The sequence below is a fragment of the Populus alba genome, chromosome 5, assembly GCF_005239225.2.
Source record: "Populus alba chromosome 5, ASM523922v2, whole genome shotgun sequence".
In the NCBI taxonomy this organism is placed as follows: Eukaryota; Viridiplantae; Streptophyta; class Magnoliopsida; order Malpighiales; family Salicaceae; genus Populus; species Populus alba.
In genome coordinates this window covers 5,454,100-5,478,773 of record NC_133288.1, presented here as the reverse complement: position 1 = coordinate 5,478,773, position 24,674 = coordinate 5,454,100, and the positions used below count along the sequence as shown (strand labels likewise).

The window sequence follows — 24,674 nt, the reverse complement described above, 5'->3', positions numbered from 1 at the left end:
ATTTTAATATCCTACATTAAAAAACAATCCATTTATATTATAAATAATAAAATTTAAAAATTTATTTCAACTTTTTTTTATTCCCCATTAAAAATATATCTTTTTATTTTAAGTTAAAGTATTTAGTAAAAAAAAAGTTATTATTTCACAAATATTTTTTATAAATATAGAATATATATTAATGAACTTCCAATTTCACATTAAAATAATATTTTCTTTTGAACTTTAATATGAACTGGTAATAAAAAAAATGTAAGAGGCCAAAAAATAAAAGATCTCACACGGGTTGCGCCAAGTCATTACAGGCTTGGGTTTTGTCTAGTTTAAACCCGGTCAAGGTCCTGGATTAACTGCTAGCCGGGCCGGGTTTGATAACATGATTAAAAGTAAGAACTCATGGCAGCTAAAGCTAGGCCCGGTTGCCTCATCTGCTGCCAGCAATAGCTCCACGGCCATACAGCCACTGGGCAACTTCCCGCACGCCAAACAAACAACTGTAAATTCTTTTTCTTGGCTATCTGAGGGTTTGAATCAAAATACAAAAACTCAACCATAAGTTTTTTGATGTGCGTGTGCGTGTGTATAAAGTTCGGTACACACAATTAGTGAAGACTTGAGAAATTGCATTGTCTTAATGAAGGCATACGCAAGCACTAAATTCAAATGAAGCATGTCATGTGAAAAGTGAAAACATCTTGGGACCAAAGGCTTCTAACGCTATTGAGTATTGCGGTGTAGGTTAGGCAGCGAGAGCATGTTACGTGTTTTGCATTTAAACCCACAAAGTCAACCAAGAGGTACCACTGATTCAGAATTTAACCAGTTTGATCGATATAATTCTTCATCTACAATCGCAGGCGGTATGTTCCATGTTCCAAGAGGATACCCAGACATCTTCCCACCTAATTGAATGGAGAACAAATCACATCAGCAGAAAAAGAGTCATAACTTCATAGGAGTTTTCACTTCAAAGCACACAAAGTACCTTCTTTGGTAGCTTCTTCACATCTCCTCTGGTAATTTGTGGACAGTTGCGGGTGCAGAGTTTTCAATAAACTGCCATACTTCTCTTCCGCTTCAGCAATGTATTTAGCCTGTAAAGGATCAATAAAAAACATTTTTCCCTTAAAAATTACCAGGTAATAGAGTATTTATAGATTGATATTTTAATCAAATTCAATAGATGAATGAATTGACATCAAGGGCTTTCCAAAGATTAAAGTAATATAAATCGTCTGTTTCACCAGTCCATGCCTCTAATATCATCATTATTGCCATAAAAAAAAAAATTGGTACTTTGGTATCAACTGGCATGATCATATCAAGTTCGTGTGCTGATAGAACACCAAGAACATTATGTCGCTGAAGTAATAAGGGCAACCGCTTAAATTTTTAAAATCTATCCAGTTACCCCAGCTGAAACTCATACAGACAACATTCACACTCCCACTACCCCTCACCAATACAAAACTCTCAAGCTCCCGCTCCAAAAGAGTACAAGCTTTCTCAATCAAAGAGAAAATTTATGCAGTCAATACCTTTCTATTAAATTTAACAAATAAAATGCTCAGATCACTCACCAGCATGGCTGGGGCCATTGACGGTCCATATATTCTGACAAACATGCGCAAGATATTGAAATTATTCTCTAGCACATCATCCTACATAAAAAACACATGCTTTTAAAATTAGAGTTGGGCAAATCAAAAGGAACAGCAATAAAATTCCTACCATGGATATGAACTTACCTCATAGTCAAACCTACAGCATTGCCATATGAACTCTTCATTTTGGGTAACTGATCATGCTTGGCACATAAATTATAGCAACAACCAAAAAAACCATTATCTCTGTAATAACATAATAAACAAAAGATAGCACAAAAGCAAGAAACAGTGATCACTCTGTACCACTCATGCAAGCCCATGAGAGGGATGGCAAATGCATATTTACACTTAGCCATGCACAAGCATCCAAAAGCTAAGATGCGACATTTCTATAGCATAAAATATGATTTTGTGTCAATTCTACACCATACAATTTTGCTAAAATTGTCATTTTCAAATAGTGAATGAGTTGGCATACTTTATAGCCCTAAAAATAAAAAAGCACCACTTAAATTTAAATACAGAATAAGGATAAATTGATAAAGAAAGAAAGAAAGAAGGAAAGAAAATAAGCACTTACAGATCGTCAGACACTTCCACTAGAAATTCTGAGATGGATAAGAATTCCATATGCACATCATTTACCTTCAGCAAAACTTCAAGAAAATACATTTAGCCTAATTACATACATCTAACCAAACAACAGGCTACATATTACTCAGTAACTAGCAGGATTGAGAGGTGGAAAAGAAAGGACTGGCCAAATTAATCAGAGTTTGACAGAATTCTCTAAATGAAAATGTGACAGAAATTTGTTATATGATCTTGAAAATGCCTGAAGAAAAAAGGTTAAATTCTTTTAAGATGTATTTTAAAAAGAAGAAGAATAAGATGAGTGAAATCACCAACAGATATGTACCTTTTCCCCTCTTAACTGGTACAGGAGAAGATTCAGAACTCGATAGTCAAAGGATTTCAAATGAATTGCCCTCATTACATCTTCAACTAAAATCTGAAAAGCAAGGTTATGATCAGACATAAACATACAAACCTTTAGTCAGCCTATGATTCACTGATAATAAATTAAACCCCTCAAACTCTCTGGAAGAATCTTAGTAAGCTATTTCAAGTGAACTAGTGACCCTTTTGTACTAGTTTCCTCCTATTTAATTCAAAAGGCATGGAACATGAGAGTGTGTCAAAAGAACCTAGATTGTGAGCAGTGCGATCCAGTGATATACAATATCTGATATAAAAAAATAAATCAGCCATGCTCAAATTTAACACGGATCCTACTTATGAATCCACAATTGGCCCTGGAGTCATTCATCAAACGTTAATATTACTGATGTTTATGCACTGATCAACTTGATTTCTTCTCTATCTATGAGGTGCTAAAACATAATTTGATGTTTAAAAAAGAAAAATTCTGCAGCACAGTATTTAAACATCTAAATGCTCATAGATCCATCCTATGACATTGTTTTCAAGGTGGACCAGCTGAGGTCAGACTGATAATTCATGTTTCTCTGACTACTTACAGTGCTACAGTGAGGATATTTTAGGAAATGACACCCGTAGATGAAAAACAAGCCAGCAAGAATATAATTAATTTAAGAAAAAATGAACCAGATGAATGTGTGTACCTCAGTTTGGTTCACGAGTGCAGAGCATAGCTTTCTTTCCAAATCCCAATACTCTTCTCCAAACCTGAGTTCTTCATTGATCCTTAACCGAATACGCAAAAATAAACAATACAGCTTATATTCAGATTTCGAGCTTCACCTCATTACCCCAACGCCAAAGACAATGATAATAAAAATAAAATGAAACAATACCTCTCTGTCAAAAGGCCATGATGTTGAAGCTGACCCACAAGGGGTCCAAATGGATCGGTTTTTAACATATCAATAAACTTACCAATCCAGCTTTCACTCACTTCCTGAATGTCAAATTGAAAGGCATTGAAACAAATGAAAGTCAACAATAAAACAGTCACAACATTTTCATCATATCTCTACCAAAGCTCACAGTTCTTACCATGTGAGGTTTTCTTTCTACAGCTCCAACTATATTGGTTTGCATATTGACTATCTTTTCATTTAAACTATCCATCTACATAAAAAAAAACACAGTTATCAAGGAAAAAAATTCGAGGAAAAAAACCCCTAGCCGCACAATACAAAAAAAATCCACTGCTGCAATTCCAATTCCTAACCTGATAAATGTAACTTTCAGTAAATGAAAGCAGAGGTAAATATTTGAATATCGATTGCGGCTCATTTATGTCCATTTCATGAAACATAAAGTACGATCTGCACTATTAATTCCCAAAAATAAAATAAATAAACAAAACCGCCAGTCAATGCATAAGTTTACAAATAACTAATAATAACAATAATTTAAAAAAAAAAAACAAATATCTCTGCTTACAAAATCCTCAAGAGTAGAATTTGCGCGTTGCATGGCATCCAAGCCAACCAATGCCATATCTTCCAAAACACTATTACTATTAGCAATAAGCTTGCTTTCGGTTTGCAGCACCGCTTCTTCCCGATTAAACAAGAGCGACGCTTCTTCGAGAAAAGAACCCGAAATCTTGCACACAAACAAAAACGATTAAAAAAAATCAGTATCATATAAAATGTTTACGTTGATGTGGCAATTGAAATCGAGTAAGAGAGTAATCACTTTTGGAAGGTGTTGGTTGATGAGAGTGAGTTTGTTTTTGAAATCTAGATCGCCGCACGGTTGTATCAGGAGGAGGAAGAGATTGGCGAGGAAGCGATTAGAGTGGTGGTTATTAGAAGAAGGAGAAGAAAGTAAGGCATGCGATTCCATCAGTGTTATCATTCTCTGAGCTTCTTCTAGTTTCTTCAGCTCTTCCATGCTTCACTCACTCCCTCGCTCCAGAGATATTTTCCAATTTGGGGAAAATGGAAAGGGACTGCGAATGTTCAAGTGGAAATTCAGCTTACCGGGATATATAGAAAAAACTGCACGACACCGTTTAAAGTCACATTACGGATCACGCTGCGGTTTTCAGTTTTCACTATTTCAAAGAAAAAAATTGAACTGTCCTTGAATAAATAAATTAATATGCCTGTCAATAACATGAGTTTTGCAAGACAGTGAATTTCTTTCATTAATTTCATATATATATATATATTTGGCATGTTCAAAGTTTAATTTTTTTCTCTATTTTTTTAAGGTTTTTAATGTTTGTGTAATCTAAGTTTTTTTTATGGATCTCAAATTTCTTTAAACTTTTAAAATTAAATTTTAATATTTTTAGGTTATTACAGTTTCTTTTATGGTTTGAGAGGTTGTCTAGAAAACGAAAAAAAAAAAAGCAGAAAATTTAAAATGTATAACGATTCTTAAAATGACATATTGAAGTAGAAAAAAAAGGAAGTAGGTAAATTAATTACTTATTTAACAATGTTTGTTTTTATGGTGCTGTTTTTAAAGTAATTTTTAAATTATTTTTCAAATAAAAAACAATAAACTAATATTTTTTTATTTTTTAAAATAATTTTAATGTGTTTACTTGAAAGAATATCTAAAAAAATCATCATGTTTTCAATTTAAAAAAACATTTTAAAAAAAAAATACTAAAACATGCAGTTACTTACCACATGAAACTTTCATGTTCTCTCTTTCGCGCTCTCTTCTCATTCCCATGAATTTGCAACTTTGCTCTTGAGTTCTAACCCTAATGTCGGAGGAACAGGAAACCAGAATTCAAACTATGTATATACATAGCGGCAAGAATATATGAACAATTTGCGCAATCATATAAGACACCTAATTCATAAAAAGATGTCAAGAATAAATAAAATCTTAATTATACTTTATAAATGAACTTTTTTAACAATAGACAATAAATACAGAATACAAATTGTTTAAAAACCCATTTGTCAGATATAAATAAAAAAATATATTTTAAAAATATTATTTATAATTTTACAAAAAAATATATTTATTTAAATTCTGTTTAGGAATGTCATGTTTTTTTAAATTTTTTTTATTTAAAATTAATTTTTTTATATTATAAGATCATTTTAATACACTAATATTAAAAAAATATAAAATATAAAAAAAATTATTTAAATATATTTTTAAATAAAAAATATCCAAACAGACTTTAAGGCCAACTGTATTTATATATTTTAAATTTTAAATTAAATAACTTTCCAAATTAAATATAATAATACTCATATCCAGTGCAAAAATCGATTTTGTCCCTTCAAATTTACCCAAACCTGAACGTATCCCCAAGATTTTCTACCTGTGCAGATCGGTTCGGGGCCTTCGGGCTGATGTGATATGAAGGAGGACAAAATAGTCACCTTGCTAAAAATGCTGCATTAGCCAGTAGCGCGCCAGTCGTTGAACTCATCGCCAGGCCGTTACAATCCTCTCTCTTCAACCAGAACAAAACCCCAATAATAACCAGAACCAGAAATACAAAAGACGGCACAATAATGTCTCTCGCCACCTATCACCACCACCTCTTCACTAACTCGCCGCCTCGCATCACCCTTCTCTTCAGCAGCAGCAGCAGCAGCAGCAGCCTCTCACTCAGAAACCTCAGTCTTTCACGCCACGTCACTACATCCTTACATTCCAGTAATTTCCACTTCAAACCCCAAACTCCCAGAAATTCTTTCAGTTTCACCCTCAAAGCATACCAATCAGACCCCACTATCCATACCCAAGTTTCCAATCAATTCAATCTCGATCAATTTCTCTCGATTGCCGAACTACTCTGCATCTTTTCATCGTCAATTATTACAATCAGTTACGCATTGAACTGTACCTTTTCGAAAACGGGAGCGTTGGGGGTCATAGGCATCAACACGGGATTTGCGTGGGGAATGGTGGTTATGGTGAGTGGAGTTGTAATTGGTGCGTGGATAAGGAGGCGGCAGTGGTGGCGGATTTGTAGGGAGACAGGTAGGGAAGGGAGTTTGAATTTGGTGGGGAGGATTGAGAAATTGGAACAAGATGTGAGGAGTTCTGCGACCATTATTAGGGTTTTGTCTAGGCAGCTTGAGAAGTTGGGGATTCGGTTTCGGGTTACTAGGAAAGCTTTGAAAGAGCCCATTGTTGAGGTACCCATTGTTGAGCTGAACATCTTACTTTTTGGTTGGTTGTTAGGATTGCCTGTTTTCTTAACCAAGTATCTTTGTTTTGATATTGAACTTCGCTGTGATATGTTTTTATTTCTTGCTATCTGCCGCCCATTTTGGCACTCCGAGGATTGAATTTTTTTAACTTTCTAGTTAAATTAAAGTTTTACTAACTTAATCACCAGTCATTGTTTATGCTGCTTTATAAGATCTTTCGTTTCCTGCTTTGTACCTCTAACAATTGTCTGCGATGTAACTGAAGTTAAGGAGAAAATTTGTAGAGTGCCGGGAGACTTCATGATAAAACTAGGAGAAGCGCTATTATAACTAGACAATTTGACTCGTGGGTTCTGGCTTAACTTGAGCGTTCTTAGGCTGGATGAGCTTGGAGCAATGCTTTGATAACAAGCTTCAAGCAAACCTGATAAAGATGCTAACTGCTGCTTCAAGATTTTGGAATTTTGTAGGGTTATTTTGGATTTTAAGACTAGCAGCTAAAACTGCAACATGATAGATTTATGCACTTTCAGTGGCAAAGGAATCACAGAAGTTGTTTACAGATAATAGAGGGAGTTTGAATTTTCTGGTTGTGAGTCCTCATGCATAGATTTTGTGCATGGGTTTCCTGATGATTGTCTGGAATGGTTGGTGGCTTTTGCTGCTTGCAATGCTCTGTTGTTTGAAAGAGTTTTGCAAAAGTCTTATTGATTCCAGTACTTAGAATTCTGGTACATGTGCTGAGTGCTGATATCAAAAGAATGGATGATAATAAATGACCGTAGTTTACAGTGGCAGCTCTCAATGGGCAGCATCATTTATGGGGCTTTTGCTATATGCTGAATTAAACTGTCCCCATTGCAGAAGAAATTATTGCCTCTTCTATTATTTGGCATCCTTAGAATCTTGAAACCTATTTTGATTTGGCATTTGGTTCTGTAAAAAAATGCTATATAGTTTGCAGCTTCAATTAAGAAGGTACTGTTTTATAGTTATGCAGCAGGTTTAATACCTCTGACCCTGAATAGATTGCTTAGTAATTAATATCTGCTGATAATTGGAGAAGTTTTTCATAAGTAGCTTCTGTTAATTACTCTGCTATTAACTTCTTTCAATCTGCATTGAAGACTGCAGCTTTGGCTCAAAAGAATTCTGAGGCCACTCGAGCATTAGCATTGCAAGAAAATATTCTGGAAAAGGAGCTTGGTGAAATGCAGAAGATATTGTTGGCAATGCAGGTAAGTTCAGCCACGTAGATTGATTATGCCAAAGAGTTTATATAAATATGAGTGAAACCAGCAATCACGTAGCGTTTCAAACGAATAGGGACACCAGCAGAAAAATAAAAAAAGTTCATAAAGTTGTATCTATAAACAATTATACCATGTTGCTTGTTGTGATCTGTTTCTGTTTCAAAGTTTCTTTTAAATAGGCACATCCCTGTAATTATATATTATGTAATCAAGTGACTGGTATGAATTGCAAAATTGGTTCTGTGGTTTTCTATGAAATGTGTCTGAAACCAATTCAGGTGTCATTTGAACATAATCAAAGAAATAGGCTGTGCACAGCTGCCAAAAAAGTAAATAAAAAGATAATATGATGTTTTCTAACACTACTGGCTTGAATTGAATAAAGAACTTCTCATGCTACGTGTTGAAGAATAACTATTTGTGCTGATAAAAACTGACATAGTGATTCTATGCTGGGAGAACATAATATATCTCTTGTGATTAGTTCCATGGCTTCTGGTGAATGGAGTGATACGGTTTTCAAATGCTACAAATTCGACTTTAATTTGTTGTCATCTTTGCAGGATCAGCAACAAAAGCAACTCGAGCTAATTCTTGCTATTGGAAAGAGTGGGAGGTCATTGGATAACAGGCGGGAATTTGTTCAAGAACAAGAATTGATTAAAACATCTGATTTAACTGAGGGGGTGAACCAATTGGAAACCCATGAAACTCAACCTTCAGTTACAAGCAAGGGAAGCAACAATAACAGACCATAAAAAAATATTAGTAAATACTCACCACCAGAGTTTTCTGTTTTTCTCACTGCACAAGGTTCTGTACTGTCCTCCAAATGTCACGATAACTAGACTGTTGGCCACCTAGGACAAGATCCCCAGTTTCTTGATCTGGATCTGCTACCTCGGCAGTGTGAAGGAAAATGAACAAAGGACTAATAAATCTTTATACAAGTTAGACGCAAATTGTTCTTTCTTGGTGCTCATACCTGTGTAATTTCTGAGTTGTATTTTGTATTCAATTTTCTTATTTGGTAATAAGAATTTCATTAGTATTCTTATCTTTTGAAGTTTGAACTCATGCCACAAGATGTAGTCTCGTTTTTTCAAGAATCAGGCAGCAGCAATGCTATTTTCTTATTCTTTGATTTTCCCCATAGAGCAGTCAGCAGAGTACTCACATAAAAACAAAAAGATGGCGATGTTGGAATATCAAATTACCATTATGCTATTTAGGACCTTGAAGTATATTGGTAGGGTGTGAGAGCTGCAATTGTACCTCTGTTGAAACTTACAGTCCTCGCTCTCTTTGGTTTAATCCTTGCTCACGCAAAAGTTCAATTTGGCCCCGATGCTACTTTCAAGCTTCTTAGCAAGCTTTTTTTTTCCTTGCTTAATTTTCACTCAGCTTGGTCCCTCCATTACTCTCAAGAACATTGTTCAGTGGTGGTTCATTCCTGTAAATGTAATCATTAGTGCTACAATTGGTTGCATATTGGATGCTTGGCGGTGATTTTATGCCGGCCACCAAGGGAGTTGTTTCGGTTCACAATCACCACGACTGCATTTGGCAACACTGGCAATATTCCACTTGCAGTGGTTGCATCAGTGTGTCACAGTTCCGACGCTCCTCTTGGTCCTGATTGTTGCGGGAATGGTATTGCTTATGTATGCTTTTCTCAATGGGTTTATGCTATTCTTGTTTGCCCTCTTGTTTACCACATGATGGAGCCTCCATAGGAGCAGTATGAGATTGTTGATGAAGAGTTTATATACATTTTGACTTGATATATAAAGTGTTATAAATTATATAAATAATTAAAAAAACAAAGATAAAGTGTTAGTGTGTTCAAATTAATGGGGACACCAGATCCACATCACAAAGTACACAAGTATATATAGATGAAAACGATGTACAATAACCTAGCTTATAACTCTTTGGTTGGGAAACTGGGTCTATTTGGATCTCTTTTATTATTTATTTTATTTATTTAAAATTATTTATGTCAAATAGTTTGATTTGATGAGTTGAGCTAAATAATAAACGTTTTAAGATTTTATTATTTATATGTTTTTTTATCATTTTATAAGATAATTTTTTATAATTAATTAAAAATATTACAAAGTTGCATATTTTCAATCCCTATTCTTTATTTCTTTACTTTAATTCTTATCTTCTTTCTTTAAAAACTTTTTATTATTATTATTTTTTATTGTCATTATTCCGCATCACAAATATTGGAAAGTTAGTGATTTTCCAGCAATTTATTTATAGCAGCAGTGTTGTATCTTTCAAAAGAAAAACTCCTCAAAACAGCTTTGCAGGTTTTGTTTTGCACACTTGTTCTCCTTATTGATGAGTGTGATACACACCCAGGAGAGCATCTCCTTGTAAGGGTTGTTACCTAGTCAAATCAATCTAATGAAGATTTACAGAACCCAACAATCACAGAGATGGTCCTTCATTATTTTTGGAGCCAATCAAAGAGGTTTCACGTGCCGCATATCAACTCGTGATCAATAATTTCTTCAAAAAATGTTGAAACCTCCTACTTGTTTTGATTAATTAGCTCTCAGAATCAATTACTATTAATTTAATAACGATGACGACGACGAGGGATTCTCCAGGCCATGCAGGTGGCAAGATTTGGCTGGGGAAGAGGGCCAGAAAGTGACATGATTGGAGGAACAGAGACAAGACTCTCCATGTTATGTGGGATAATTAATCCATGCTACAGCCTCGCACATGCATGACGCCCCACCTGCCCTCCAAAGGGGCGGTGATTTGCAGTGGAAAGAAAATAGATATGAGATGTTGAGCATTTGGCACCATACAACACAGAGCTACCATTTCACACACACGATTCGTTATCTGTCTTCTTCGTCTTCTTCCCCCCTCTTTCTCCATGAACTGAGCATCCACACATTCTGGGATCCTGTGGGTCCATTCTTGCAATAATTAGAGCATTCGTCTCCTCTTTTTTCACATGTGCTTAACCCAAAGCTATTAATTATGAGAGACTGAGGGCATGCAGTGGTATGGTGCAAGATTCATGTCTCCAAATAATTTGATTGAATACGACAAATCGTCTTAATATAATAATCTGCTGACTTGCACAACATCTCTATTCTCACAGAGCAAAAGGCCAGATTCAAATTCCAACTCCAGCTAGCTTTTTTGTGAAGTTGCCCAGGAAACCAAAAAAAGAAGAAGGGGGTTTGGTTTGTCTTTAAATAGGCAACTGTAGAACACATTATAAAATGAGAGAGAACTTGTGGAGCTACAGTTTAATGTATTTTATAGAAGTTGATTGTTACCTAAACATATTTCTTCTGTTTTCCGTTTTAGATATGATTAATTGAAGATATGCGATGACACCTTATAAACACCACCACTACTACAACAACAATAATAATATTAATTATAATAGTAGTAGTAGTGATGGTAATAAAAATAAAAATAAAATAATAATAATAATTAAACTTTTGTTATCTTGTGTTAACTTAACCCTAATTAGCATTGTTACATGGTTGTGGAGACTAATTTTTATGTCATTTTTAACCCTATTTTAATAAATGAACATTATTTTTTATACAAAAAAATAATCCAATCTCGTAGAGAAGCGAGGGGGCCAAGACTAGTTTACTTTGAAAATAATAGTTGCAATAATTATGATAATAGCAGTAATTAATAATTGTGATGGTAATACTACTAATAGTAATGGTAATAGAGATAGTGATAATAATAATAATAATAACAAAAAATAAAATTAGTGAGATAATAATGGTGATATAATAGTAGTGATAATAATAGTTTATTAAGATAATAATGATGACGATGATGATGATGATAATGATAATTTATTATGATAGTTATGGTGGTTATTATATAAGTAATTGTGGAAGATGATAGTGATAACAATAATAATTGTGATATTAATAATAATCAAAATAATAATAATGATATTATAGATAATGGTAATGATAACAATAACAATAATAATAGTATCGATACTACTAATAATAATAATGATGATGATGATAGTAGTAGTGATAACAATGATAATAATTATTATAATAATATTTTATAGTAGTGATAATAATGGATAATAATAATAATAATAAGGACCAACAACAACAACAACAATAATAATTTCAGCCTTCCTTTTATTTTACCTTTTTATAGAATTAGCATGATTTGTAGGTTTGTTAGAATAATTCATGTTGCCCCCAATTTACATTTGGTAGGTTGTCTTTTTTTCTTTTTCTTTTTTTAAACCAACTTGACTTATTTTTTTTGTTCATCCTTTTCTCACACAATAAAAAATATAGTTTTGGAGAAAAGTCATGTTATTAAACTTTATCAAGTTCATGGATATGTTCACAAGTTTGTTTGGTTGACCTTGTTCATAGGTTTAACAAGTTTAACCCTTTTTTAAAATTTTTTTTTTCAACATTTTAATATTGATTTGGTGTTTGATTTAATGATAATCTATTTTAGTTGTCATATAATTAAATAAAAAATAATTTCAAAAAACAATTATCATCTCGTTAGAGTTCCATAACCCGGTTCACTGGTTTGGCGTAATAGCTTAGGTTACCTAGTTCACAGGTTTGATGAGTTTACCCATTGGACAAATATATTTTTTTCCTTTTAATTTTTTTTTCTTAATTTTATCCTTTAATATTGGACTGACTGGGAAAAATAAATTGCATGATTTTTTTTTTTGCGCTTTCTATAAGGTTATTATTATTTTAAATAAATTTCTATTTTTAGATTGGTGCTCAATTTTATGAGAATATATTGTTATCATATAATTAAAAAAATTAGTTTATAAAACTTTTTATTAAACTCAATATAGTCCATGACACAGGTCACTTGGAGACTATAATTGATTCAATCTGTCATTGTCTCAATTTTTTATTTTAAAAATTGACATATTAAAGTTTTTTTTAAACCTATGCTATATTTTTACTGATTATCAAGATTGAATCTGAACCCATAAAATTAATTGATTTAATTTAGGTTAGTTTCCGCTTGGTTTAATTGAAAACTCAAGTTAGACAAATAACTAAATTATATGAGGTTTTAAAATTATTAATTTAATTAGGTTTAATAATACTATAAAAAAACTCTTGCACACTTAATATTTATTTTTATATTTAAAAAAAATTAATACGACCCGGATGGCAAATAAACTAGTACTCCTAGAATCCTTCAAAAGGAATATCCCATTGGAGAGAATATACCCGAGGAAGACAAGATGCTTTGGGTGCTTTACCTTTTATTCAGAGTTTAGTTTTTTTAGAAAATAGTACAATCAACAAAAACATTATTGTACAAATTAGCATGGGGAAATTTTATGAATATAGTATAATTTTGTTGGAGCAACCGTCTCTTTGATCCCATCAACGTGACATTGTAATCCTTCTAATATTTTTAACAGATTGCGTTGCTGGGATGACCAGAACTCTTTAATATTTTTTTATTATCATAAATATTTGGAATAATTTATATGTATTTTAATTAATTTTATAAATTTTAAATTAATAATTATGTAAATATCTAGTAATCATTATATTAACAATTAAATTACAAATAAAGTAAACTTTATAATTTATAATTTATTTTTTTGTTTTTACAGGTTATGTTACTCAGAGTAGTGTAGCCCACAAAATTATGCTCCATCTTAAAAACCTTTTTCAGTTGTATTTATTTGCAGAATATACTTGTTGAGTATGCTAAATGGGAACATCTCAGAACGTTTTACATGACTTTTTTAGTGACAAGAACATCTCCAGAGTTTAAACCAACTTTTGTAAGCAGAAATGTTCAAACTAATCATAGATTATATGGGAAACAAATTTGTTTATCAAGGCCGGCAAACCTCTAAAAATCAACCACTGTAAGATCACTTCCTAATCTGCTAAACCCATGATCTCTTCCAAGCTTACAAACCCTAACCCTACCTGTTAAATTGGATGAACTTCGGAGAAGAAAGAAGAAAAAACACAGAGGTTGTTACTTCGAATCACCAGATTCGTCCTGCAAGACCTCGATATAAATTAATCCAATTAGGGTTTGGAACTGGAGGGTTGTTGGTGATGGGTTCAGTGATCCTGCAGATCGTCTCAACTCTCACCTAATAATTTGATCTGGTCAATTAGCAGTGCTTGGTAAGCAAAGTATAAAATGGTAGGTGATGACCAATGAAGTAGACGGAGGCCGTCCACTGGGGTAGGTAGGGCTGTATTATATGCGATGTTCCTCCTCTGACCAACATAATAAAAAAATAAAATAGAAATATTCGTGCACCTAAAATCCACAGACATTAGACTTCCGTTTTTGGCCCTCATGTAAGAACATCATCGAGCCACGTTAAGTGCTTTGATACCTAAACCCGTCAAGCCAGTGTCGGTTTGGCTCTACAATATTTTTGTTTTTTTAGGGTGATTTTCAAAATATTTTTCAAGTCTTTTTTTTTATATATTTTAATTTTATGATATTAAAAAAAATTATTTAATACATTTTTAATTCAAAAACATATTACCAGATACACACTAGATTTAATCAGGGTTATGTTAATTTAATAACAATTTTGTTAATCTTACTACTTGAGTTTCTCAAAATTACTAATATACCTTTTTCATTAATATTTATTATTATTATTATTATTTTTTTATTAATGTGAATGTTTGTTCTAACTTACATGTACTTCGATTAATTTCACGGGCCATAAAGTTAATGACCGTGCAAGTCTCCAGTGACCCTGAGAAGACTCGAATTCATGATTATTGGAGAATCAAACTTAAAACCTAACTAATTAAATTACCCCTCAAGATAATATTTATTATATTCTAATTTCAATGTATCATATCCTCTTTAATAAAGATATAAAAAGGTTAAAATAATTATTTTTTAGAATAAAACTCTTGTAAAAATTTATTAATTATCAGTCATTCAATTATTTATATCAAAACTAATAATTTTTGTGACATAATATTTTTTAATAAAAAAAATTTTTATTTTTATTTATTTTAAATTAATATTTTTTATATTTTGATGTATTGTTATTAAAATTAATTTTAAAAATAAAAATATATTATTTTAATATATTTTTAAATTAAAAAACTTTAAAAAAAAACCTATAACAATACCAATGAGAATCAAACTCACTTACCTAAAACTCTTATATTGCACTTTTATTAACCAAAACACCCTTTCCCACACGTGGGTAAACACGTCCTTCCATGTCATTTTCCCAAAACACCCTTCCCTCCTCTTCTTCCCACCTTTGGAGCTACTACTTTTTGACTGTTTTTGAAGTCTACCAAACCTCTTTATGTCCGACTCACAAAACCCCTATAAAACTCCGTTTACACCCCCCTCTTCCCTTCCAAATCTCCCCCCTCTCTCTCTCTCTCTCTCTCTCTTTAAGTAAACCGTTTCAAGAAATATTTAGAGAGAAAGAAAGAGCGTTCAACCTGAAGCAAAAGCATGGCTCTTTCAACTCTCTCTTCCAAATCTCTCTACAGCAATGCCAACAATCTCTTTCAACAAAACCAACAACAACAATCATCCACTTTCTCTCTTGTCCCTGGAAGCAAAACTCTCAAGTCAAAATCCAACCTTTCAATCTCTGCCGTCCATGCCGCCGAGCCCACCAAGAATTCAGTTTCCGTGAAGGAATCCGCGGCCCCAGTTGCTGCCCCTGGGACTGGAAAATGGTCCTTGGAGAGCTGGAAAACCAAGAAAGCATTGCAGCTTCCCGATTACCCTGATGCTAATGAGCTCGAGTCAGTTTTGAAGACTATTGAGACGTTTCCGCCAATAGTTTTTGCTGGAGAAGCAAGGAGTTTAGAGGAGAAGCTTGCTGAGGCTGCAATGGGGAATGCTTTTTTATTGCAAGGTGGTGATTGTGCTGAGAGTTTCAAGGAGTTTAGTGCTAACAATATAAGGGATACTTTTAGGATTCTGCTTCAGATGGGTGTTGTACTTATGTTTGGAGGTCAAGTTCCTGTCATTAAGGTTAGATCTATATCTAAATTTTTTAACTTTAATTTTCTAGTGATGATTTAAATGTGCTTATCCTTAAGTAGGTCTATTGGTTGATAATAACTCCAATCATGTGTTTATTTTAGCTGATATGATTTCAAAAATAAATTTGAATGAATATAAGTTGATGGTTTAATGATATTATTTGGGGACATTTTAGATGGAATGCTTTATTTTGGATGGTATGCTTTGCTTTTATGATTTTGCATCAAGGGTATTGATTGTTTTGAAGGAGGATTTAGTTTAGAGGACTTAAGGTCAATTACAGAATCTGAATTGTGATAAATATTGAAGTCGGATGTTTTGTTACTTTTTAGTATTGCTATTAACTTAATTTATAAGCTACTGGATTGGGAAGATTAAGAATTTTGGGGTTGGTTATTTGTAGGTGGGAAGAATGGCAGGTCAATTTGCAAAGCCAAGATCAGATCCATTTGAGGAGAAGGATGGAGTGAAGCTGCCAAGTTACAAAGGGGACAATATTAATGGAGATGCTTTTAATGAGAAATCAAGAATTCCAGACCCGCAGAGATTGATAAGAGCTTATTGCCAGTCTGCTGCAACTCTCAATCTTCTCAGGGCATTTGCCACCGGAGGGTATGCTGCAATGCAGAGAGTTACACAGTGGAATCTTGACTTTGCACAACACAGCGAACAGGGAGATAGGTATGCAAAACTGAACTTTCCTTGGACACATTTGTTTGTAATTTCTTAAATTTATGAGTTTCATGAAAGAAGGAAGTGAATCCCATTGGAGGACTTCCGTTTCTTTTCAATGTATATTTCAATAAATTTATGGATTCACTTGTAGAAGTGGTCCTCTGAAGATTAAAGTTGAAGTTCATGAGCCATTTCACATATTTAACATGGCTGTCACCTGGATTGTTCTGCAGGTACCAAGAACTTGCTAACCGGGTTGATGAGGCCTTGGGATTCATGGCTGCAGCAGGACTCACTGTGGATCATCCAATCATGACAACTACTGAATTTTGGACATCCCACGAGTGCTTGCATCTTCCCTACGAGCAATCTCTCACAAGGCTTGATTCAACTTCTGGCCTCTATTATGATTGCTCTGCTCACATGCTTTGGTGTGGAGAGCGCACTCGCCAGCTGGATGGTGCCCACGTGGAGTTCCTTAGAGGAATTTCCAACCCTATTGGCATCAAGGTACTTTGAAAGCGAATTTCATGATGAAACTGTCTCTAACTTTATGATCTGTAGTTGCTGTTATTGTCTAACTTTTATGTCCGTGAAAGTACTTGATAATCATTATTTTTGTTCAGTTAATGACAATATGCTGACTGTTTTATGTTTTCATTTTGTAATGTTTTGGCAAAACATTTTTTCTGAGAACATGCAATCTCTTTGTGATGCTAGTGCTGATGAAATATTGTTATGCATGATTTTTTGCATATTGGAAATGAGAGGCTGAAAGTGCAAGTTGTGATGCAGGTGAGCAACAAAATGGATCCAAATGAGCTAGTTAAACTCATTGAAATCTTTAATTCTAATAACAAGCCAGGAAGGATTACAATCATTGTTAGAATGGGTGCTGAGAATATGAGAGTGAAGCTTCCCCACTTGATCAGAGCTGTTCGTAGGGCAGGACAAATCGTGACATGGGTCTGTGATCCAATGCATGGAAACACCATTAAGGCTCCTTGTGGACTGAAAACACGCCCCTTTGATGCTATTTTGGTACGACTTATCACACATTCTTACTATTATATCATCAAGTATTCAGTCACTCGTAGCATTTGATCACAATTTGTATTGCATGTTAAGTGGAGCATGTTCTTCATCATGAGATAGTATGTGTGAAAAGAATTCACAAATTAAAATTACATAATGCAGTGTAATATTGTTTTCATGAGACATCATCTGAATTCTTCCTTCGCATGCCAAATAGATTGATATTCACAGCACTTAAAATATCATATCAATAGGTGCCCCCTTAGGATCCTGGTTATTGTAGCATTTGTTGCCCGCCCTCTTGCCTTACAATGTGCCCCAGATATACTCTGGATTCTTAACGTTTATAATCATTTTCTTTTGCTCTGCCATCCCCCTTCTCCAACCCTTGCAATAATATTATTGTTGTTTGTAGGCTGAGGTGCGAGCATTCTTTGATGTCCATGAGCAAGAAGGAAGCCATCCTGGAGGAATTCACCTAGAGATGACTGGGCAGAATGTGACTGAGTGCATTGGAGGGTCTCGGACAGTAACATTTGACGATTTGAGCTCCCGCTATCACACACATTGTGACCCAAGGCTCAATGCTTCTCAATCGCTTGAGCTTGCATTTATCATTGCCGAGCGACTTAGAAAAAGAAGGATAGGAACTCAACGTCTGTTTTCCTTGGGCCAGTAGGCAGCTTCGAAATCCTGTGCTAATAAGTATCGTCAGTAGACTGAATTTATTTTGTGATCAATAAGTTTCCCATGGATCATCCATCAAACTTTGCTTCGTAGCCACTGCTTATTGCTGTTGCATTGGCATAGTGGTTTTGAACAATGAAAACAACTCGAAAAGTCACTTTTGCAAAGGAATTCCTTTATCATTTTCTCAAGCTGATCTTATCTGTGAAGGGGTTTTGTGTGTGCAGTGTTTTTGAGTGGAAGCTGCATATTGCAAAAGCAAGGTGTACCGGATAACTTGGTTAATTTGTTTTAACATTTATATTAAAGTCTTATTTATGTATTCATGGACCTTTAATCAAGTAAATATATATATTCTCTTTCCTTGAGATAGGTGGGTGCCTGTGTCTTTTCAAAATATCCCCTGCCTCGTTTTGGTTTTATTCATGGTTGTCTGACCTGGACCTAGCTTTCGGGGATTAACTTTGGAAAATAGCTTGGGTTACCGACTTGTGAGTTATCACTCAATTTAGGTTAATTATTTTTATTAAAATGATTATATTTTGTTTTTTTTCTAAAAAAAATTAAGATTGATCGTATTGAGTTTAATTTTAACCATTATAGTTTTATATGGAAATTACTTAAAAAAAAAAAAAGATTTTATAAATCAGAATTGATGGGCTGGTAATAACCTTCTTCAATCTCACAAAATCTCTTCAGCTCCATTGTCCCACTTAAAAGCCCCTTTCTCAAGTAGCTTTACTAATGGTCTTGCTAAGATTCCATGCTATCTAATGAATGTTCTATAATATTCTATCATCCCTAAAAATCCCTTTAATGACTTCAAATTAACAGGTCTAGGCTGACCATGAATTTAGTTTCACTGGGATATACCTTAACCTCATCTTTTATAACTATGTATATACTTAACTTCCCAACATAAAACTTACACTTAGCTAGGGTTTCTAGTACTACAGTTAAATGGACCAAAGTGTCTCTCCTCATTCTTAAGTGTATACTAGTATATCATAAAATAGAAAACTAGTATTAACTTTACAAGATAGGGTCGAAATACCTCATTTATTAGTAAATTTTTAACTGCAGACTTGTTGGCTTGGGCATAACAATTGATTTAAATTCATGTCATAACGACATGGTAGTCACACATGATAATATGAAAAAAGAAATCTGAAAATCTTGGATGATCATCCACCAGATATGAACTCCTTCGTCCGATGGAAATCCATCTTAGTAGTAAGGCATGTATCGCATTGACCTTCTGAATCTAGGCACCTTCCTGCCACCATTTAGAAGGTGAAATTAAGAAAAAGTATGGAAGAAAAGGCTATCAGAGCAACAAACACAGGAATGAGAGTACGAAGAAACACACCCATATCCATAAGGAGAGTAGAAATAAGGGGGCACATATGGCCTCCTGAACCGGTAACCCATGTAGGGATTGATACGTCTAGGTCGATACTGTTTCAGTCCAGGAACGTTGGTCCTTTTGGGTGAAACCTGAAACACAGATTAATTATCAACCAACAAAAACCACAAAATAGAACCAACATGATATCAACAGCAGCAATCACAAATTTAATCTACCATACATGGTGTGTAGTTAGAATTCATGTCCAGCTCCATATCAATAAACCAAGCTTTTACTTCTTTTTTGATAGAAGAATAATGGCTTACCTTCAATTGACGGCCATGTAGTTCAGATTCATTGAGAGCTAGAGCCTCTTGAACAGCTTCTACTTCAAGGAATTCCACATAAGCAAAACCCTTTGGCTGACCAAACTTATCTGTCAGAATCGTAACCCTGTTTACTGTACCACAGGACTGAAAATGCTGCTGCACTTCTTCAGGTGTGCATGCATAATCAACCTGCAATCGCAAATTTCACCGTTATGTTCCATTGTCAAATAAAGCTCAACTAGAAACAATAACTGTGGCTAATTTTTTTTCCAGAAGATGTTATTTCAATTCTAACAGCTAGATACAACCATGCATTTTAGAGTGTTCTTTATGCAAAACATATAATCAATCAAGCGATCACAAAGCAGGGCAAATTGATGCCAAAAAAGAAAAGAAAAGAAAAACATCAAATGGACTCTTCCTTTTCCTTTTATTTTTTCTATAGCATTCATTAACTACAATTTACCAATCCTATCAATGGCACATCAAGTTCGCCACATGCCATTATATTTTTTACTTGACAAGATCATTTTAAGTCAAAAAATCAATTTCCATAGTGCATACTAGTATAACAACAATAGTCCAGCTTTGCTGAAAAAGCTTGCCAATGTCCAGCAGTTGAGCCACTGGTTCAGTATTAAAAACCCTTCTCATCACTGCATCCATAGAGTCATACTAAATCATATTTCACCATCCCAACATCAACCTTCTAATGACACAACAAAACCATCCTACTAACCATCCTGTTTTTCCAATGAAGAGCTTGAAACAGTTTTTCCAGATGCCAGCTTCTAATTTGACTTCTTCCTAGCACCATCAACAATATTGATCTTTTATTTTATTTTTTTCAAACACTAACCAAACATTCTTGTGTTTACTGTGAATATATAATCTCAGCTCTATTAGATCAAGCGTTAATCCAAAATTATTTTACACTCATCCTTCTTCCATGTATGATCCTCTGGTGGATTTTTACACAGGTAGTTTCTTTCCTCACGTTTTTCACATGACCTTCAAGTGTTACATTGCTATTGTTCCTTGTCCACCTAGAAGCATGACAGTAAACAAAGGATCAAAATTGAAGTGCTATGAAATTTCAAAAGAGTTGAAAACCCTGAATGTTTGTTAGGACCGAAATAGCCTGAGCAGCTTACATAAGTAAGACTCTGATGCACCAGGTTGTGCACAGATGATTATATAAAGAGATAGGCCAAGTATATCCATGAACCAAGCCCATTAAAAATGATCATCATTCCAAGATGACAAGAAATATGTGTTTTTGTGCGTGTAGAGCAAATGATGGTTTCAAGTAAACGAAGATAGTTAAAATATATGAAATTTTGAAACTCAATCATCAAAGCAGATTAACAGAGACTCATAAAACAACATTAAGAAATAACTTCAGTCATAATGGAAAAAATAGAAAACAACCATAAGATATATTAAAGAATGTATAGAAAAAACATGTCTGGTATTTTTGGTGCTTAAACTCCTGATAGTGCACCTAAATGACTGGTTAATATATTTAAATCTCTTTAATTTTGTTAAATCTGAAAGAAGGGTGGTGTAAGACGAAAAATATCAACTAGAACACGGGATTTTACACTTTGTCCAATCTAGATTGTCCAGAGTGATCAAGCAACTGATCAGTGTATTTCAAACTAAGATTGTGAAGTTTCTTTCCCCAAAGCAAATAAAAATAAAGATGCACAAGCAGTCAGTAATGTACTGAGTTGGGCTTCATTCAAAAGAAACATCAGGTCTAAGATGCATCTTAAATAAACCATCAAATGACCAAATCAAAATGAGCTAATAGCATTCTTGACAAAAAGAGAAAATTGAGCAATGAGCAAACAGTCTTCAAAGAACTCATAGCAAGTTAACCTGGGAAGGAAAGAGCGCATATTTGTCAAATATTTCCAACACTTTAGATAAACTAACAGGAAAAAAAGTTAGTAATTCTGACCACAAAAAGCCGCAATATACACCCTTGTCCCATCTGCCACATGATCACACATTTCAGAAGAACCAAAGCCCATCATCAGCAGGGTTGAGGTTCTGCAACTTAGATTGCACATCCCAACTTGCCCATGCTCCTCGAAAGCAACAACTTTCTCCTCAAATATCATGGTTGAAGCATCACTATTCACATCCTACACGCATCTGTTCCAGCAATCTCCAATGAGCCTTTTGCCAAATTCCTTCACTCCATTTCTTTCTTTCAAATAGATTTCATTCATACACCACCTTTATTTTTTCTTTTTCTTTTTTTGCATTTTTCTTTCATGTTTCACTTTTTCCTCCATCTTTCTTTCTTCATTTCTCTTCTTTCTTTCTTCTTTCTCATCTTTTTTTTTCCTTCTTCTTCTTCTTCTTGTTTTTTTTTTTTTTTTTTTTTTCTGTTTGTTCTTTTTGGCTAGCATTCCCCCCTCAAATATTTCTTTTATTCCTTTTCTTCTTCTTTTTTCAAGTAAATTTGAACATAATTTCCTCAATTATTTGAACATAATTTCCTCAATTTACAGATCATTCTGTTTTTTCTCTGTTTTCTTTCAAATTCAAAACTGATAATTTAATCTCTTGTAAGACTATCCTATTTGCCATAAAAATGACTTTGGCCCACCCTCAAAATATATTGTTGCTATCCAGCAAATACATACAGGGAACTTGGAGAGTAAGAAGACCCCTGCGATCATAGTGAGACATAAAGTCAAACCTTGACTCTGAATTACAGTTATCCAAAAGTGAACCGAAAACCATGAAACTAACATTAACACATTTTTTTAACTACTAAAATTAATGTCACTTGGCAGAGCCTGAAGCCCAAAACCACTAGTAGTTGCAAAAGGGCTATCTAATTAGAAGTGTATTCATCTACATAGTTTATTTATCTCTTATGGAAATAGATTAAACCCTTAATGAGATGTTTTGGACAACTATTGGAAATTGCGCCATGTCATTAACATATCCATATAATATCTTCTTTCTTTCTTATATGTACACGCATACACATATAAACAGTATGCATAGAATGGTTCAAGCATTCTACTAAAGGCAGAAGGTCAAGGGTACAAGACATTATATTTCTCACATTGCCAACAAACACAGAACGAGAATCTGCTTCCTCCCTGTTTGCTTGATTAGCAGCTGCAGTAGCTGGATCTGTGGGAAAATGAAGCCATGCAAATACATACTATGAGCTCAAGTTTCAAGAAAAGAAAAACAGAGAGAAATTAAGAGACCAGCTGGGGATATGAAGAAAAATAAAATATGAATAGCAGGACATCTCACAGAAACTGGGTGCGGAAATTTTTTTTATCACTTTATAAACAGAACTCCCCATCCCAGAATATAGTTGGGATGCGTATTTCTAGAAACAATTTCTGTAAAGCACAACTAAATAGCACCCCAAATCTCAGATTAGCACAATGTTGTCTGCCAAAATTTCCAAACCACTTAGAAAAGTAAGCTTCACAAAAACTACAGAAGTACAAAGTCCTACTCGCTAATTTCATCATCCAAAAATCCCGAATTTCCGGCTACTCTTCTTTCTCTTAAAAATGTAAAATCACATTGTAGCAAAAACTGCCTTTTAATCTTATCAGAATATTCTCTTACAAGTTTTACTTAAACATCACAATTTAAACAAACAAATAACCTTAAAATATCCCCAGTAACCCCATTCCAAGACAACAAATTCCTAGATAACCAGATGTTTAAATTACACCCCAAAATATTTAAGAACAGCAGCAGACCAAATCCAGAACACCTGAAAATTTATTTAAGAAATAGATATGAATCACAGCGTATGTGCTAATATATCTATATTCCTCCTGACACAAAAAAATTAAAGAAATAAAAATCAGTAACAGAATTAGTTTTTTTATTAAAGAAAGAGGAAAAGTAAAATAAACCTTGAACAGCGCCCATTTCCTTCTCAACTTTAGCTTGCATCTCACGAAGAGCAGCCGCTTCCTCTTCCATCTCCTTCAATCTCTTCTTCATCTCATCCAACTCCTTCACCAATACAATATCATCCAAAAAACTAAAAATCAGTCACCGATTTCTCAATATTTAAATAACCGAAAGTCGAATTTAAATTTCTAGGGCTTCGGTTAACTATATAATTAAAAACTGAAATTGAATGGAAAAAAAGTTGAAGGACCTTGACGGCATCGTCATCGGCGGCGGACATTTCTACGTCGGCGTTGTGCGGATCCATATCCCCTTCCACATCAGGAATCTCTCCACCGTAAACCTCATGTTCTTCTTCCTCCATCTCTTCTTGTTTTTTTTCCTTCTTTTGTTTCCAGAAACTGGTGGCGGCTCTCTTTTCGGAGCTGGATATTCGGGTTTTTCTACTAGAAACATGAGACGTGGAAAATAGATGTTGTTTACACACTGTCGTTTGCTGATACTGACTTTAAGAAGATGACAGATCGTTTATCTTTAATTATAACGTTTTTAATTAATCCCATCATAATTCTTATTTGTTTTTATTATCCTCATTTCTTCTTTAACCCGATATTAACAATTATTTTTTTAAATATTTTTTATTTAAAAATATATTA

General features: G+C 33.9%; 4 protein-coding genes across 5 annotated transcripts; 2 read left to right on the top strand and 2 right to left on the bottom strand.

Annotated features, from left to right (window-relative positions):
• Nucleotides 1-525: 525 nt before the first annotated feature.
• Nucleotides 526-4,574, bottom strand: LOC118031369 (uncharacterized). The gene is made up of 12 exons (XM_035035755.2): nucleotides 4,299-4,574; nucleotides 4,041-4,205; nucleotides 3,826-3,927; nucleotides 3,648-3,722; nucleotides 3,446-3,549; nucleotides 3,254-3,335; nucleotides 2,527-2,619; nucleotides 2,188-2,252; nucleotides 1,749-1,761; nucleotides 1,581-1,661; nucleotides 986-1,094; nucleotides 526-902 (listed from the first exon to the last, which is right to left on the bottom strand). The coding sequence occupies exons 1-12, from the start codon at nucleotides 4,494-4,496 to the stop codon at nucleotides 787-789; spliced, it is 1,203 nt and encodes a 400-aa protein (XP_034891646.1). The 5' UTR covers nucleotides 4,497-4,574; the 3' UTR covers nucleotides 526-786.
• A 1,398-nt stretch (nucleotides 4,575-5,972) lies between these two features.
• Nucleotides 5,973-9,051, top strand: LOC118031359 (uncharacterized). The gene is made up of 3 exons (XM_035035743.2): nucleotides 5,973-6,724; nucleotides 7,867-7,977; nucleotides 8,556-9,051. Exons 1-3 carry the CDS (start codon nucleotides 6,095-6,097, stop codon nucleotides 8,748-8,750), a joined length of 936 nt encoding a protein of 311 aa, XP_034891634.1. The 5' UTR covers nucleotides 5,973-6,094; the 3' UTR covers nucleotides 8,751-9,051.
• Nucleotides 9,052-15,380: 6,329 nt separating this feature from the next.
• Nucleotides 15,381-18,617, top strand: LOC118031335 (phospho-2-dehydro-3-deoxyheptonate aldolase 1, chloroplastic). Its single transcript, XM_035035714.2, has 5 exons — nucleotides 15,381-16,017; nucleotides 16,433-16,710; nucleotides 16,938-17,214; nucleotides 17,500-17,745; nucleotides 18,155-18,617. The coding sequence occupies exons 1-5, from the start codon at nucleotides 15,487-15,489 to the stop codon at nucleotides 18,416-18,418; spliced, it is 1,596 nt and encodes a 531-aa protein (XP_034891605.1). The 5' UTR covers nucleotides 15,381-15,486; the 3' UTR covers nucleotides 18,419-18,617.
• Nucleotides 18,618-19,466: 849 nt separating this feature from the next.
• LOC118031343 (polyadenylate-binding protein 2) lies at nucleotides 19,467-24,507 on the bottom strand. Of its 2 annotated transcripts, none has more exons than XM_035035725.2 (6): nucleotides 24,269-24,507; nucleotides 24,018-24,120; nucleotides 23,195-23,265; nucleotides 20,101-20,292; nucleotides 19,796-19,923; nucleotides 19,467-19,702 (listed from the first exon to the last, which is right to left on the bottom strand). In XM_035035725.2, exons 1-6 carry the CDS (start codon nucleotides 24,380-24,382, stop codon nucleotides 19,654-19,656), a joined length of 657 nt encoding a protein of 218 aa, XP_034891616.1. In that variant the 5' UTR covers nucleotides 24,383-24,507; the 3' UTR covers nucleotides 19,467-19,653. The 2 variants fall into 2 exon arrangements, with proteins under 2 accessions (XP_034891616.1, XP_034891624.1); XM_035035733.2 differs by lacking the exon at nucleotides 24,269-24,507 and adding an exon at nucleotides 22,070-22,789 and having other exon boundaries at nucleotides 24,018-24,086.
• Between the last annotated feature and the right edge of the window lie 167 nt (nucleotides 24,508-24,674).